Raw genomic sequence first — 14,146 nt, 5'->3', positions numbered from 1 at the left:
CCATGATCATTTATAAAAGAAAACATTTAATTGGGTCTGACTTACTGTTTCAGAGGTTTAGTCTATTGTCATTATGGCAAGAAGCTTGGTGGCATGCAGGAAGATGTGGTGCAGGAGGAGCTGAGAGTTCTACATCCTGATCCCCAAGGAGAGACATTATGCTACACTGTACAGAGCTTGAGCAAACCCCACCCCCACAGTGACACACTTCCTCGAACAAGACCACACCCACTCCAACAAAGCCATACCTCTTAATAGTGCCATTCCCTATAGACCAAACATTCAAACACATGTGTCTATGAGGGCCATGCTTATTCAAGCCACCACAATTTTGTGAGGGGGGTCTTCTCAAAAGAGAAGAGTGCTGGCTGAAGATGGGGCTCAGCTGGTAAAGTGAGGTTCATGACACCGAAATTCAGTCCACAGAGCTGTATACACTTGGCATGGGGGTGCAAAGCTCTGACCTTAGCATTCAGGCAGAAGCAGGAAGTCAGAAGTTCAAGGTCAGCCTTAGCTTCCTCGCCAGTTGGAGATCAGCCTGAGTTGCAAAAGACCCTGTCCCCTTAAAAATAAAAAAAGAGGCAGCTTCCAGAGTCTGGACAATAGCGTATGCGTGGTTTGGGTTTTTATTTTGTTTTGATTTTTTATACTTGTTATTATTTATTGAGTATGAGCATGCATCACAGGTGTTTACTATTTATTTTGCATGTGCATGAGTGAGTGTTCGGGTCAGAGGATTGAGTCTTCTATCACGTGGGTTCCAAGTCATCCGGCTTGGCGTCGAGTACCTTTACTCGCTGCCAGTCCTGTGTGTGTGTGTGTGTGTACATGCATGGAGGTACAGGTGCACATGTACATCTGTGCACACGTATATAGAGGCCCGCTGTTGATACTGGGCACCTCTAGCAATTCCTTCTTTTCTGAGACAGCTTCTCTCTAAACCTGGAGGTTACTGGTTCTGCAAGAATAGCTGACCAGCAGGCCACATGGGTCCCCATTGTCACTCTCTTCCCAGTGTTGGGGTTGCAGGTGCACACTACAGCAGTGTTGGGGTTGCAGGTGGACATTATAGCAGTGTTAGGGATACAGGTGCACACTACAGCAGTGTTAGGGTTGGAGGTGCACACTACAATGATGTTAGGGTTACAGGAGTACACTATAGCACCCGGCTTCTTGCACTGATCTGAGAATCTGCTTGGATCCTCATTGTTTGTGTGGCAAGCATTTTACCAAATGAGTCATCTCCCCAGCTTTTTCTTTCCTTTTTTTTTTTTTTTTTACCAGGCTCTGTCTTAGTTGGGGTTTCTATCACTGTGATAAAAACACCAGGACCAAAAGCAGCTCCAGGAGAAAGCTTTATTTCAGATTACACTTCCACACCAAAGCCCATCCAACATTACAGAAAGTTAAGACAGAACCTGGAGGCAGAAAGCTGATGCAGAGGCCATGGAGGGATGCGGCTTCCTGGCTTGCTTCCCAGCTTGCTTCCCATGGCTTCTTCAGCCTGCTTTCTGATAGAACCCAAGACCACCTGCGTGTGGTGGTTTCCCACACAGTTCAATGGGTCACTAGTTGTCGCTAATTAAGAAAATGCTCGAGTAGCTTGCCTACAGGACAATTTTATGGACAAATTCTCAATTATGCTGACCTTTCCTCAGATGCCAACTTGTTTCAAGTTGACAAAAATGCAAGCCAGGCACGGAGTGGCGAAGTCTGGCTGGTCTCAGCTCTCAGCCCTCCTTCCTCCATTTCTTGAGAGACGGGATTGTAAACACACCTCTGTGCTTGGCAGTTTTTATGCCTCCCTTCTTTCTTTTTTAAAAAACAAGATCATAGAGTTGTTCCTGCGGTGTACTGGATAGGATCAGAGGCCAAGATAAAATCATAAGAACCAAAAGATCCTTTACTGTATTAAGTCACAGAAGACTAAGGCATGTTTCTTCCTTTTTGTTTGTTAGTTTGTTTGTTTATGAGACAGGGTCTCACAATGCAATCTTGGCTTGCCTAGAACTCAGTATGCAGCCCAGACTAGCCTTGAACTCAGCTCTGCTTGACTCTTGCCTTCTGAGATCTGGAGTTAAAGGCCCGTGCTACCATGCATGTGCTTTGAATGTAATCGTATTTGTGGGTGACTCAGAACATTACAGATTTGCATCTGGGAAAGAAAGCTGAGCTCAAAGGTCGCACACTCTCAGGCCTTCAGTGCAGTTCCTTGCTATTTTAACATTCATTCTTTTTTTTTTTTTCCTTTTGTTTTTTTTCCGAGACAGGCTAGATCAGGCTAGCCTATTCACAGAGGTCCACCTGCCTCTGCCTCCCCAGTGCTGGGATCAAAGACTTGCACTACCACTGCTGGGCTATTTTCACATTCGTATATGAAAAATCTCTATATCAAATGAATTATTCAGGCAGTCACTCCTGTTATTTTAAAATATATTTACTTATATATATTTGAGTTGTGTCTCTATCATCTTTGTTTTCCCTTCTTGCTGTGTAGCCCAGATAGGCCTTCAACTTGAAACAACCCTGACTATGCCTCCTGAATGCTGGGATTATAGGCAAGGGACACCATGGTAGACAATCTCAACAGCAAACTTTGCATGCTGTGCCAGCAAGAGACTTCAACAAGATTACAGGATGGGGGCGGGGGCTTCTTTCCCTTCCCACATCTCCTTAATTTTCTGTCATAAAGCACAATAATGAAATATTAGGACAGGCAGCACCGAGGCAGGAGAGAATGTCTGACCCGTGGTAGAGCCTGACAGCGGAAGTTAAAGGTACACAGTAGGCTTTCCACAGCCCAGGCCTCTGCTGCTGTGAAGAAGGCAGGATCTTACTTAGGCCCTGGTTTGCTCAGGTGGGTCAAACTCATGACCCCAATTTGCCTTTCAATAAATGTCCCAACCCTTTTCCTCCGAGGAAGGAGTAGGTTCTGACCTGTATTGTTTCATAAACCGAACACACCTTCGAAATTTGCCTGCAGTAAGAGCCAAGCAGCACTGCTCTGCCCACTAACGTGGCGAGCAGAAGAGTTCTGGTGAGCAAACACACCTGCGTGGCTTTCTGCTAGTGAACCCCCTTTCTGCCAAAACAAGCCCTCGGGGGGCCTCCTGTCCACCCTAGCCTGGCAGGTCACTCTTAAGAAAGGCTGAGTCTGTACTGCTAAGCCATCTGGGAGGATCTACGGGCGCAGACGCCCCCTCCCTAGTCCCGCCCTCCCTCCTTCCTGGTCCCCTCCTTCATCCTCCCTTGCCTTCACCTCCTCCTCCAACTAGGAGCCTCCAACCATTTCTCTTGCCCTCCCTCCTCCCCTTCCCCAGCCCCGCTCCTCCTTCCTCCTGCGACCCCGCCCCTCCCCCTGCTCCGCCGGGTTCCTTCGCCGGGCGGCGGTGCGCAGGCGCGGAGCCGAGTCCCGCTGGGCCGCAGCCGGTGGCCGGCTCGCCGTGGGCCCGTACCCGGCTCTCCACGCTCGGTTCCTCTCGCTCTGCGGAGACTGGAGGACGGACCCCGCGGAGCTGTGGCGGCAGAATGGCGCAGACCGCCATGTCCGAGACTTACGGTAAGACGCGCGGGTTTGCGTACGTGTTTAGAGGGGCAGGCCTTGAGGTCCCGGAATGTTGGGGGCCGGGGCCAGGGTCTCCAGAGCCGGTGTCTAGAATATCGAGATATCCTGCAAACCTCGCGGTGTCAGGAACCAGGCAGAGATATTTAGAGTCTTGGGTGGTTTAGGGTTGGCTTGGGATCCTAGTAATGTCAGCAGCTGGGATCCTGAGAATCTGGGTGTTAGGAGCCAGGTGGAGACACTGAGAATCCTAAAGTGTCAGCGGCTGGGAGGGATCCTGAGATTCTTGGGGTCAAGGTCGAGCTGGAACTTGAGAATGTCTGGGTGTTTCAGGCTGGGCTGGAATCTTGAGGCTCTAGGGGTATCAGGCGCTGGACTGGACTCTCTGGCCAGCAGGTGCCCCCAGCTGTGATTCTACCAAGTTCCCTGTCACTTTGACCCTGGTTTCACCCTACATTTTCCTCCTTGGATTGTTTAAATCTCTCAGGGTTGGAGGAGCCAATTTGTCGTCGATTCTCATCTTCCTCACTGCAGCACCAACCGCAGGGATGAAGGCTCAGGGCCACGCCTGCGGGGCAGGGTTGTGGGCCTCGGGAGGGTGGGGTGGGGGTGTTGGAATTCCTTTCTTTGCATTGAGATTATAATGAGTTTTAAGTGGATGAATGCTGTCACTTTTCTGGAGACCCCTGGCCTCTTGTATTTTTCCCTCCCTCCCTCTCTCCTCCCGTCCTCCCCTCCAGATATGGTTGCATTATATTACATTTATAAAATCAAATATATGGTCCTCTGATGACCACAGGCCTTGGATATGGAGACATGGTTTTTCATCTTTTTTTCTCCTGCAGCACCCAGCCATTCGCAGTGCACGTGCTGGGTGCTCCCCCTCCCCCAATCGAGGCAAGAATAAACAACCACTACTATGTATGGTTGGCCTGTGCCTGCCAGTCCCTAACGAGACTTGAAACTTTGACTGTGGTCTGTGCTCGTCGGACTCGCACAGAAAAGCATGGTGATCTGTCAGGTTATCTGCAATATGTGCCCCTGCTTCCTTCCTGCCACAGGGTGGGGCCAGGGTCTGGCCTGGAAGGCTCTACTCATTGTACGAGTCGAGTGCCATGTAAACTTCCCCAAGAGTTTGCTGTCCAACGAGGAGTGGATTTTTAAATTCAGCTGTGACCTTAATGGATAAACAATTAAAAACCAGGCAGCAGTTCTGAAGGATTCAGCATGGCTGTGTGAGAAAGAGCTGACCTAGATGGGATAGAGAGGGGCAAGTGGACAGGCAGACCTGGGATTTAGACCTGGGAGTGTGGATTGGGCATCCGGGCATCCAGAGGACACAGTTGAAGAACTTTGGAGTTTGAGAGGGTGGGACGCTGGAAAGGGTGTCATGAGGCACACAGCAGCCTGGTCCACTCTCTCCCGGTACCAGCAAATCATCTCTTCCTGTGGCCATGAAGCATAACGCCTGCCCCTGTAAGCTGAAGGCACTCTCCAGGGGGTGACTGGCTTTGTCAGGGCCACAGGTGGTCTACACATGCCTCTGTGTGGTGTGTGCTTCTTCTGCAGAAAGCCACAGTAAGAAATCCCTCCAGCAAAATACACTCAGTAGCTGATTGTCATCCTTTTCTTTGAGTCGGGTAAGGAGTCCCTGGGTGGGAGGAGTAGAGTCCTCAAAGAAAGCTTCTCAGGGTGGTGGCCAAGTGAGGCCTGGGGACAGCACAGGAAGCAGCTTTATCCCTTGGTTCTCTCAGGCAATGGTAGCTAGAAGAGTGCACACACACACACACACACACACACACACCGCTTCACCTCAGATACAGTTAATTACGGTTTGCTCACCATAGCCCTACTGTGTAAACTCTCATCATGGAGCTGTGACTGCTAGCATTGGTCACCCCAATGCTAGTGTCCTTTCAGGGGCTGGAGATAAAACGCAGTGGCAGAGAGCTTCTCTAAGCGGTGCAACACACCAGGAGCCACACACAAAATGCGTGTGTCTGTTTATTCATTTACTTATTTTTATTTTATGTGCATTGGTGTTTTGCTTGCATGTGTGCTCGTGAGAGGGTGATCTTGGAGTCACAGACAGTTGTAAGCAGCCACATGGGTGCCTGGAATTGAACCCAGGTCCTCAGGAAGAGCAGTCAGTGCTCTTAACCGCTGAGCCACCTCTGCAGCACCTGTGTATATTTATCTCTTCCCTTATTTCAAGGTATTTTCCAAATATGCCTTTAGTTTCTTGTTTGTATGTTTTGAGACCGGTTCTTTATAGTTACAGATGGCTTAGAATTCACCATGTAGCCCAGGTTGGCCTCACACATACCCTGCCTCTGCCGCCTGAGTCCTAGGTTTATAGACATGCATCCCCATTTCCAGAGTTTTTACTTTTTAATTAAGTCTGAATCTAATATTTGCTTTCAGTGGGGGAACCATATGTGTGTGTATATATAATAATATATAATGCATTACATATTAATAAGTAGAAGCTTATCTTTAGAAAGAGGCACAATGGTCCCTAAGGCTGCCACCTTAAAAGTTACCCAAAATCAAGACAAAGACTGTCTTATCATTGACTGTATTTACAAAGTATTGTCCCCCCAAATTAAAGCAACCAGGTCCTCTCCTTCCGGACATTTGCCTTTTGGCTGGCGGAGGAATGTTTGCCTAACCTTTAAGCTCCTTGTGTTGGGACCCGGTTCTCTTTCTTCTGTGAAAGAGAGGCTTTGCGAAGCTTGGTGGAAGTTGATGCAAACTAGGGCGCAGTGCTTCTGGCTTCTGCTCACTGCTGCTAATTGCTGTAGACCGACTGCTACTCCTTGCACTGGCTGAGGGATGCCCAGCACCTTCTTGACCCGAAGCCCCAAACTCCATGATCATTGCTTTAGATCACATAGTACCATAGTGCGAATTGGAAGGTTAAACAGGTAGGCTTCTGGTTACCCTGGTCTCCTTGCTTAGACTGAGGCACCTAGGGTGTTGTTAGTAAAGCATACCTCTAGGCTTGCCTGTGGTAGGTTTCTAGAGGGGGTGTGGGTGGGGGCTCCGTACAAATCAACAGACTAATCGCTTGATAGATTCATGATCTGATGTTATTATTGCCAACCTGTCTCTTCTTGTACGCCCTTAGTTCACTCTGCTTCCTGGCCTCTATTTCCATCTTCCCTGTGAAACTAAGCAAAACAAATTTTCCTCCCTTCAGCTCTCTCGGTCCCAGCGAACAACGCGGACACTGAACGCACCACCTGAGCCCTCCTGATCTAGGGAGGGGGATCCTCCTAGCTATTGTTAGAGATACAGCACACTGTGTTCCGTGAGCACTAGCAGGGTCACCCCAATGCTAACCCCAATGTCAGCAGCCTGAGACCCAAGAGCTTGGAAACTGGGCTGGAGAGAAGGCTCAGCGGTTAAGAGCACTGACTGCTCTTCCAGAGGTCCTGAGTTCAAATTCCAGCAACCACATGGTGGCTCACAACCATCCATAATGAGATCTGACACCCTCTCTTGGTGTGTCTGAAAACAGCTACAGTGTACTTACATATAATGAATAAATATTAAAAAAAAAAAAAAGGAGCTTGAAAATTATCCTTAAGTTAAACTAACCTTTACCAAACTGCTGCTCACAGAAATCGCTAAGCAGCGTATGTGATGGGAAAATGCCAGGGAGCTTTTTTTTTTTTTTTAAACATCAAGTGCTAGAAAAGACTGGCATTGAGGGAGAATTTGAGACAAATGTGAACGCACTATGATCTATGCCATGTGCTGTGGGAATGTCTCCTGAGACAGAAGTCCGCTCATGTGGCTGGTCCCATGGTTGCTTCTGTCATCGTTTATGTATGCAACGTAGACTATTTCACCTAGAAAAGGACACACAGCACTCTGATGTCTGACATGCAACACTAAGATCAGTGTTTTCTGCCCATTATTCATCCTTACTCTTGTGTGTGTGAGGTTTCCGTTGAGTCCTCAAAGTCACACTTAAATCCTAGCTCTGAACCTGTATGCAACCTTTCTTGGACTAGGATCTTTGGGAGGTCGATTGAAGGTGGAGTCATGCTGGAGTACTATGTCCCAAACTCAGGGACTCTGTCCTAATGAGACCAGGGAAGCCTGGCCACAGACACACCCAAGGAGAGTAGGTTGTGGTAATGAGCCTTAGGTTGGAGAGATCCAGTCTCCAGCCAAGGTACCCTAGCACAGCCGGCAACTAACTACCAGGAAGAGGACTAGGCAGGGAGCACCCTTCCCTGAGTCTGCAGAAACTCCATCCTTGCCACACCTCACGAGGCCTCTGGTACTTTCAGACAGCAAATGTCTGCCACGTTAATCCAGCTGTCTTTGGGCCCTTTGAGATGCAAACCCTTGGAAGCTAACTCAATAGACATAGACATCATAAGATGATTCCTGAAGACATGTAGGCTTGATAAGGCAATTTGGATTGACAAGGATATCCCAAATTAAAATTTGTTTTCAAAATCCCTTCATTGATAAGGCAATATTAATTTTCTGTTAGAAGAATCACCTAATTGCCTTAAGTCACAACCGACAACACATTTAAACAGTTCAAGCAGACACCAAAAAAAAAAGAACATTTATTCGATTCAATATTATTTTTATTTATTTTTTGTGAGTGTTTGGTTTTGGGCTTTTTCAAAACAGGGTTTCTCTGTGTAGCCCCGACTGTCCTTGAACTCACTTTGTAGACCAGGGTGGCCTTGAACACATATAGATCCACCTGTCTGTATGTTCAGAGTGCTGGGATTAAATGAGTGTGCCACCATGTCAAAGTTGTATTTTTCTTTTTCACATTCACTGAAAACTGGTGAACATTTCAAGGAGCAGGGCTGAGGCTGAGGTGGGAGGAACACCTGTGATCCCAGCACTTAGAAGGCAGAAACAGAGGAATCAGACACTAAGGGTCATCCTCTGCAGGGTGCGTGTGTGTACTCGTGTGCGTGCGTGTGTGTGTGTGTGTGTGTGTGTGTGTGTGCACATGTGTGTGTGCGTGCGTGTGTGCGTTGTGTGTGCATGTGTGTGTGTGTATGAATATGCTACATGTGTGGGTGCATCTGATCTCCTGGACCTGGAGTCACAGGCAGTTGTGAACTGGGTACTGGATTGAACTCTGGTTCTCTGGAAGGGCAGGAAGTGTTCTTAACTATTGAGCCATCTTTCCAACCCTGAACCTTTCTTCGAAATGAGAAAAGGCTTATTGTTTCTGGAATTTCTTCTCTGAAGCTCTCCGAGGGGGAGTGGTCAAACTTGAGCTGGTCTGTTTTGATCATTCTCAGTAATTCTAGGAGCGCACTGCCCAGTTACAGTGGTTTGTTGGAAGCCTTTGGGGAGCCCGAGTCCTGGCCTATGCCTTAACCCCTGTTGCCATGATAGAATTTCTGAGATGGAACAATTTTGTTTGTTTGTTTGTTTGTTTGTTTGTTTGTTAAGATTTAATTTTTGTGTGTGTCTGAGTATTTTCCTGGATGTATGCAAATATTCCGTGTGTGCCTGTTGCCCGCAGAGCTCAGACGATCTGAGGGGATCCGTTTCGCTGATAGACTGTCTTCTGTGCATTTGAAGGATATGTGACATTTGCTACTTGGTGACTGCAACTGTGCAGTAAAATATAAAATGACACAAGACACATATTACAGGGTAGAACTGGGTGTCAAGGGCCGTGCCAATGTCCCCAACACCTCTGAAGTAGAGCTAGGAGGGTAACCTGGGCTCCATGAAACCCTGTCTTTAAAAAAGATAAAAGGAACCACGTGATATAACAGGACATAAGGGAAGGAAGCATGGGGTACTTACAGGTTGGTGGTTGGTTGGTTTTAGGGTTTTTTGCTCTTTTTTGTTGTTGTTGTTGTTTTGTTTTTTGCTTTTGTTTTTTGAAGCTTGTCTACAAGTTCTAAGGAGTTGGGTGTGTTGGCACAGCCTTTAATCTTAGAACTCCCAGGGCAGGAGCAAGCAGATCCAGCCAGATCTACATAGAGACTCCTGTCTAGCCAGGGCTTCAAAGTGAGACCTTGTTTCAAAAGCAAGAGTTCCAAAGGTAGTTTATGTTGTGAAAGACTCGGTCAATACAAATTGGTGTGTGATGATGGTGAATTTGACACGTACTGCTGCGCCCAAACAAGTCCCGCTTCCAACAGCATGTCACAGTACCCATTGGCTGAGTCTTGTGGCTGTTTCTACTTCCTCTGGTTTTTTTTTGTTTGTTTGTTTGTTTGTTTTTGTTGTTACTTTGTTGTTTAAAGGCAGGGTTTCATACTGGAGAAATGGCTCAGGGCTTAAGAGTACTTGCTGTCTTCCAGATAACCCAAGTTCAATTCCCAGCACCCATATCAGGTAGCTCATAACCTCCAGTTCCAGGGGCACCCAACAGATCTGGCCTCTACAGGCACCGTATTCATATGCATGTCCCCACCAATACACACGCGTGCACACACGCACACACACACACACACACACACACACGTATGATTTAAAAAACAAAAAGACAGTGTTTCATGTAGCCCAGGCAGGCCTCAAACTGCTTTGTAGCCCAGGCTAGTCTTGACCCTGATCCTCCTGACTCCACCTCCTGAAACAGATTACAAGATTGAGCCACCGTACCTGGCCCCATCTTCTCACAGGTGCAAGTGTGCTTTGGCATTTTAGCCTTATGGAGTCAGTGATATTTAGATGGAAAAAAGGGACACTATTCATAAAGTGCTCATAAATTATGAATGGGAGGTCTATTTTAGAGAGATGTTTATCATTTTCTTTTCCAACATAAATTTTTAATCATGCAGAAAAGCGAGTGGAGGTTTAAAAACAAAGCATTTTGTCATAGCTGGCTCTGTACGTAGAGTGTGCATTTAGCAGCCCCCCTGGCTTCTGGTGTGCCTGCCATAGTGGTTTGCTGGATGCTGAGAAAGAAAACAGAAGTCTGAGCGCAGTCCATGGGTCCTCTGCTCTCGCTTAGGATCAAAGTCAAGCCTTCTTTCAATATTAGAAAGTAAACTCTCGTCTTTGGGAACAGAGGATCCAGATGACCTGTCTCCGTCCTCTGTGCAATCCATGGACAGCCAGCCAAAACAGGCTTTGATGTGAATCCATTTGAGAAACAATGCTTTTGCTCTCAGAGAAGATGAAACAAAAAAGCCAAAAAATAAATAGACACTTGACGTGGAGGCCTGGTTTTATTATTGTGTTTGTGACAGAAATCAGACAATCCCATTGTGGTGGTGGAAACGGAACTAATAAAACCTGTCCTGTAGATCGAGTTTCCTGGACTGAGAAGATCACGTGGGCACCTCATGTAGCCTGAAAATAGGCAAAACAAGTCTCCCTGCCGAGGACACAGGTCTGGAGCCAAGGCCCCTGCCAAGCCTTAGAGCAGAGCGTGGGAGGACCTGGTTCTGCAGCCGCCAGCTTCTGGGGTGCTCCTGGAGAGACTGTGAGAGTCAGATGGGGGCGGGGTGGCCGAAGAGGTAACAGGGTGACAAGCCAGGGGCTGTGGGGCACATTTGTGCTCAGGATGCAGCTCAGAACCCCAGTGGAGAACTCTCAGTGGAGATCGCCAGTGCAGTCAGACGCTGGCTTCATTGTTACTGTTTGCAGGATGACTTCCCTTTGTCCCAGCTCATGACAACCTGGTAGCCTCTCATTCACCTCGGTCTCCAATGCCCTGTGTAGGCAGGGGTGACCTTCAACTTCTGAGGCTCCTGTCCCTACCCTCTGAGTGCAAGATTATAGGTGTGCACCACCACGCCCAGTTTATGGATACTAGGTATCAAACCCAGTGTGTTGTGTAGGTCAGGCAGGCTTGCTACAGTCATAAAAACATTACAGATGTTCTGGTCCATTCTTCAGGAGCAGTACCTGCTCCTTAGTTAAGAGTGCTCATGGACAGACTGTTTCTAGTTGTTGCCAGGCCTCAGCTTTCAGGTCTGGTCGAAACTCTTCTCACATGAATGATGGTCCTCTGACCACTGCTACACTGGGGACTTTCCCAACCTGAGAAGCAGGTATGTGCCTTAGTCAGTCTTATCTGTGGATGGGAGTAAAGCCATATACTTCTTGCCCAGTGTACTGATACCCAGAACTCAGACCCACAATGAGATGTGCCTAGATCCCACATGCAGCTGGAGATGACCAAGAGGCTAGCCTTCATCACCCCTACTTGATGTGACCAGATTCTGTGGACTAACCGTGAGCCATATGGATCCAAGGCTAACTATGCTCAATGGTGGGAGCGCACAGTGGTACCTCAGACCCATTAGGCCTCTAGAGCATGGACACGGTCCCTCTGTCCAGTATACTGTTTGGAGGACCCACGCTTTCTGTGTGAGCCTGTGGTGGCCTGATCACAGAGCTCATCACAATAGGAAGTCAGACTTTTCAAAGACGATGAGACCTCAAGTCCCTGCCCTCAGTGGGTCAAAGCTGACAGCCCAGGAGCCAGCTCCCCGTAAAGGAAGGGCTGAGAGCCAGCTGACTGTTGTTCTCTGTGTGGCATGTGTCAAGCACCTCAGGCCAGCCCATTGACTCAGCCTCCAACTAAGCTAGCTGTACACAGTGGGTGGGGTAACCCACACCTGTGATCCCAGTACTTGGGAGGCAGACGCAGAACCCCAGGCTGCGTAGTAAGACCCTGTCTGAAAAGGAAAAGCTATGCAGCTCTCTCCCTCTTTCTCTCCTCTCTGTCTCTCTTTAAAATGAACTATTCTGAAAATCATCTTGATGGATTATTTGCCCTGGTTTCTTTATAGAGTTTGCCAGGCTTCATCTTTCCATTAACCTAATCAACTTCAACAGTCTACTCTTTAATACACTTAAGATTCGTTCCTGACTGAGGGCGTCCGTCCGAATTGGACGTGGTTATCTTCACTGTGTTCACTGTGTCCTGCACTGGCGCTGACCTCTCTCCTTCTGGGCTGCCTTTCCCTCAGGAGGGCAGCAGACTCTGCATTTTCCTGAAGTACGTGTGCCCTTCAATGCCGAGCCCTGCCAGCTCTTTAGGTTGTTGCTGTCCGCAGACATTTGGGCTAGCCGTCATCAGAGTCATCTGCTGGCCATCTTATCTTGCTTTGTCCTCAGTTCCTGACTGACCTGGTGACTGATGCATCTGTACAGAGGACTGACTGGCCAGTACCTCAGCCTCACAGCTGTGCGGGATCACTTCTGGCCACCTTCTCTTCTCCTGCTTCAGGTGTTCATTTCCCTGGCTTTACTCTGGGCACTTTCTGCCCCCTTCCCATCCCTGACTGCATCCATCCTGAGGTAAAAGTTCCTGGCTCTTCGATAAGCCGTGGTCCATGCCCTTCCCAGATACCTTGCCCTTCACTCCCAGGTCCAGGATCTGCATGCTCTAAGGCTGCAAGCTTTGCAGGGGCAGGTGGTCAGGATTCTGCCCCACCTCAAGGGCACAGACTTCACCAGGGGGCCTTTCATGGTCAGCCTGTGAGGGAGGCCTCTGTGGCCTCAACCTTGTTGGCTCACAGGATTTTCCAGCTGGATCTGCCACTCAGTATCTCAAAATAGATGCTCCTTGCATCCTTTGGTATCCCTTCCATTGGTCTTCACATCTCAAACTCTAAGCATGAAAGCAAGGAAGCCCTAGATCTTCCATCCTGCCTACCCAAAGCCAAGCTCCTGTTCGACCAGAAGAGGGACCCTGGAGGGTGCACAATTCAAGAGCCTCCATCCCTCTATGGCCTGCAGAAATCTCAACTTCAAAGTGGCAACCTGAAGGGAACACTAAGCAGGCATTGTAGAACTTGTGTTCAAAGCTCTTCACTGTGAGGCCGGGTGTCCTGGAAGGGGGCCACCTTGTTTGTGTCTCCTTACTGCCTTCTCCTTCCTTGGAGGAAGTGGGCAGCATTCTTGGGATCAGTGTCTCCTGAAGTCTAGTGCTGGCAGACTGCAGGTGGTGAGCACCCACACTCTCTCTCTCTCTCTCTCTCTCTCACACACACACACACTTGCATGCATGCACACTCGCACGTTGTGGCACTCTCTCATCTTGGGGGTTGGACATCCAGTTTCGGATCAGTTTTATCTTAGCAGCTAGTTCCACGATGAGCTCAGAAAAAGAAAATAACAGGATCCCAAGATACAGAGTGGGGCCATGATCTGAGTCTGAGAACAGGACAAGAGTTAAAGCAGAATGGGGTCACAACGGGCAGAGCTGCACAAGCAGAGGCACTGCTGGCCAAGCAAGCTTGAGGTCATGGGCGCTAGCTGCCGAGCACAGTGTACTACTCGGCCCCGACTGCAGACTGTTCCATGCCTTGGTTCATGGTCCGGCTGTGGGTCTGCTGAGGTCTGGGGAGGAGATATCATGTCCTCTGGCTGCTGTGACTTTTTCTGCTCCGTGGAAGGGTGGCTGTGTCTACGCATGGCTGCTGATTGCTTAGTAGCTTTCCCATCATCCCATCTGACATTTATCATATGGAAAGTTAAAAGCGCGCTGGCATAAGGCCCCATTTTAGCATTCCTATTTTGGGATACAGACTCTTCCCTGCCTTCGAGCTAATTCCTCCTTCCTGAAGAAACCAGCATTACCTGTGAGTGTAAGAGCCATGGGATTTTCAAGAGGAT

The 14,146-nt window shown here is 48.4% G+C and overlaps 1 protein-coding gene across 3 annotated transcripts in view; it reads left to right on the top strand.

Moving 5' to 3' along the window:
• The first annotated feature begins 3,244 nt into the window (after nucleotides 1-3,244).
• Nucleotides 3,245-14,146, top strand: part of Rab4a (RAB4A, member RAS oncogene family) — a 28,556-nt gene continuing 17,654 nt past the window's right edge. For 2 of the 3 annotated variants that reach the window (XM_029480783.2, XM_021170728.3), the window contains exon 1: nucleotides 3,245-3,559. Coding sequence is in view for 1 of the 3 variants with exons in the window: in XM_021170727.3 (XP_021026386.1) it covers nucleotides 3,529-3,559 (31 nt within the window). In the remaining 2 variants the exon portion in view is untranslated. The remainder of the gene's footprint in view (nucleotides 3,560-14,146) is intronic. The other variant, XM_021170727.3, reaches the window with a different exon arrangement.

The sequence above is a fragment of the Mus caroli genome, unplaced genomic scaffold (assembly GCF_978045245.1).
Source record: "Mus caroli unplaced genomic scaffold, Mus_caroli_1 scaffold_10, whole genome shotgun sequence".
NCBI lineage: Eukaryota > Metazoa > Chordata > Mammalia > Rodentia > Muridae > Mus > Mus caroli.
This window is presented reverse-complemented; position numbering and strand designations above follow the sequence as displayed.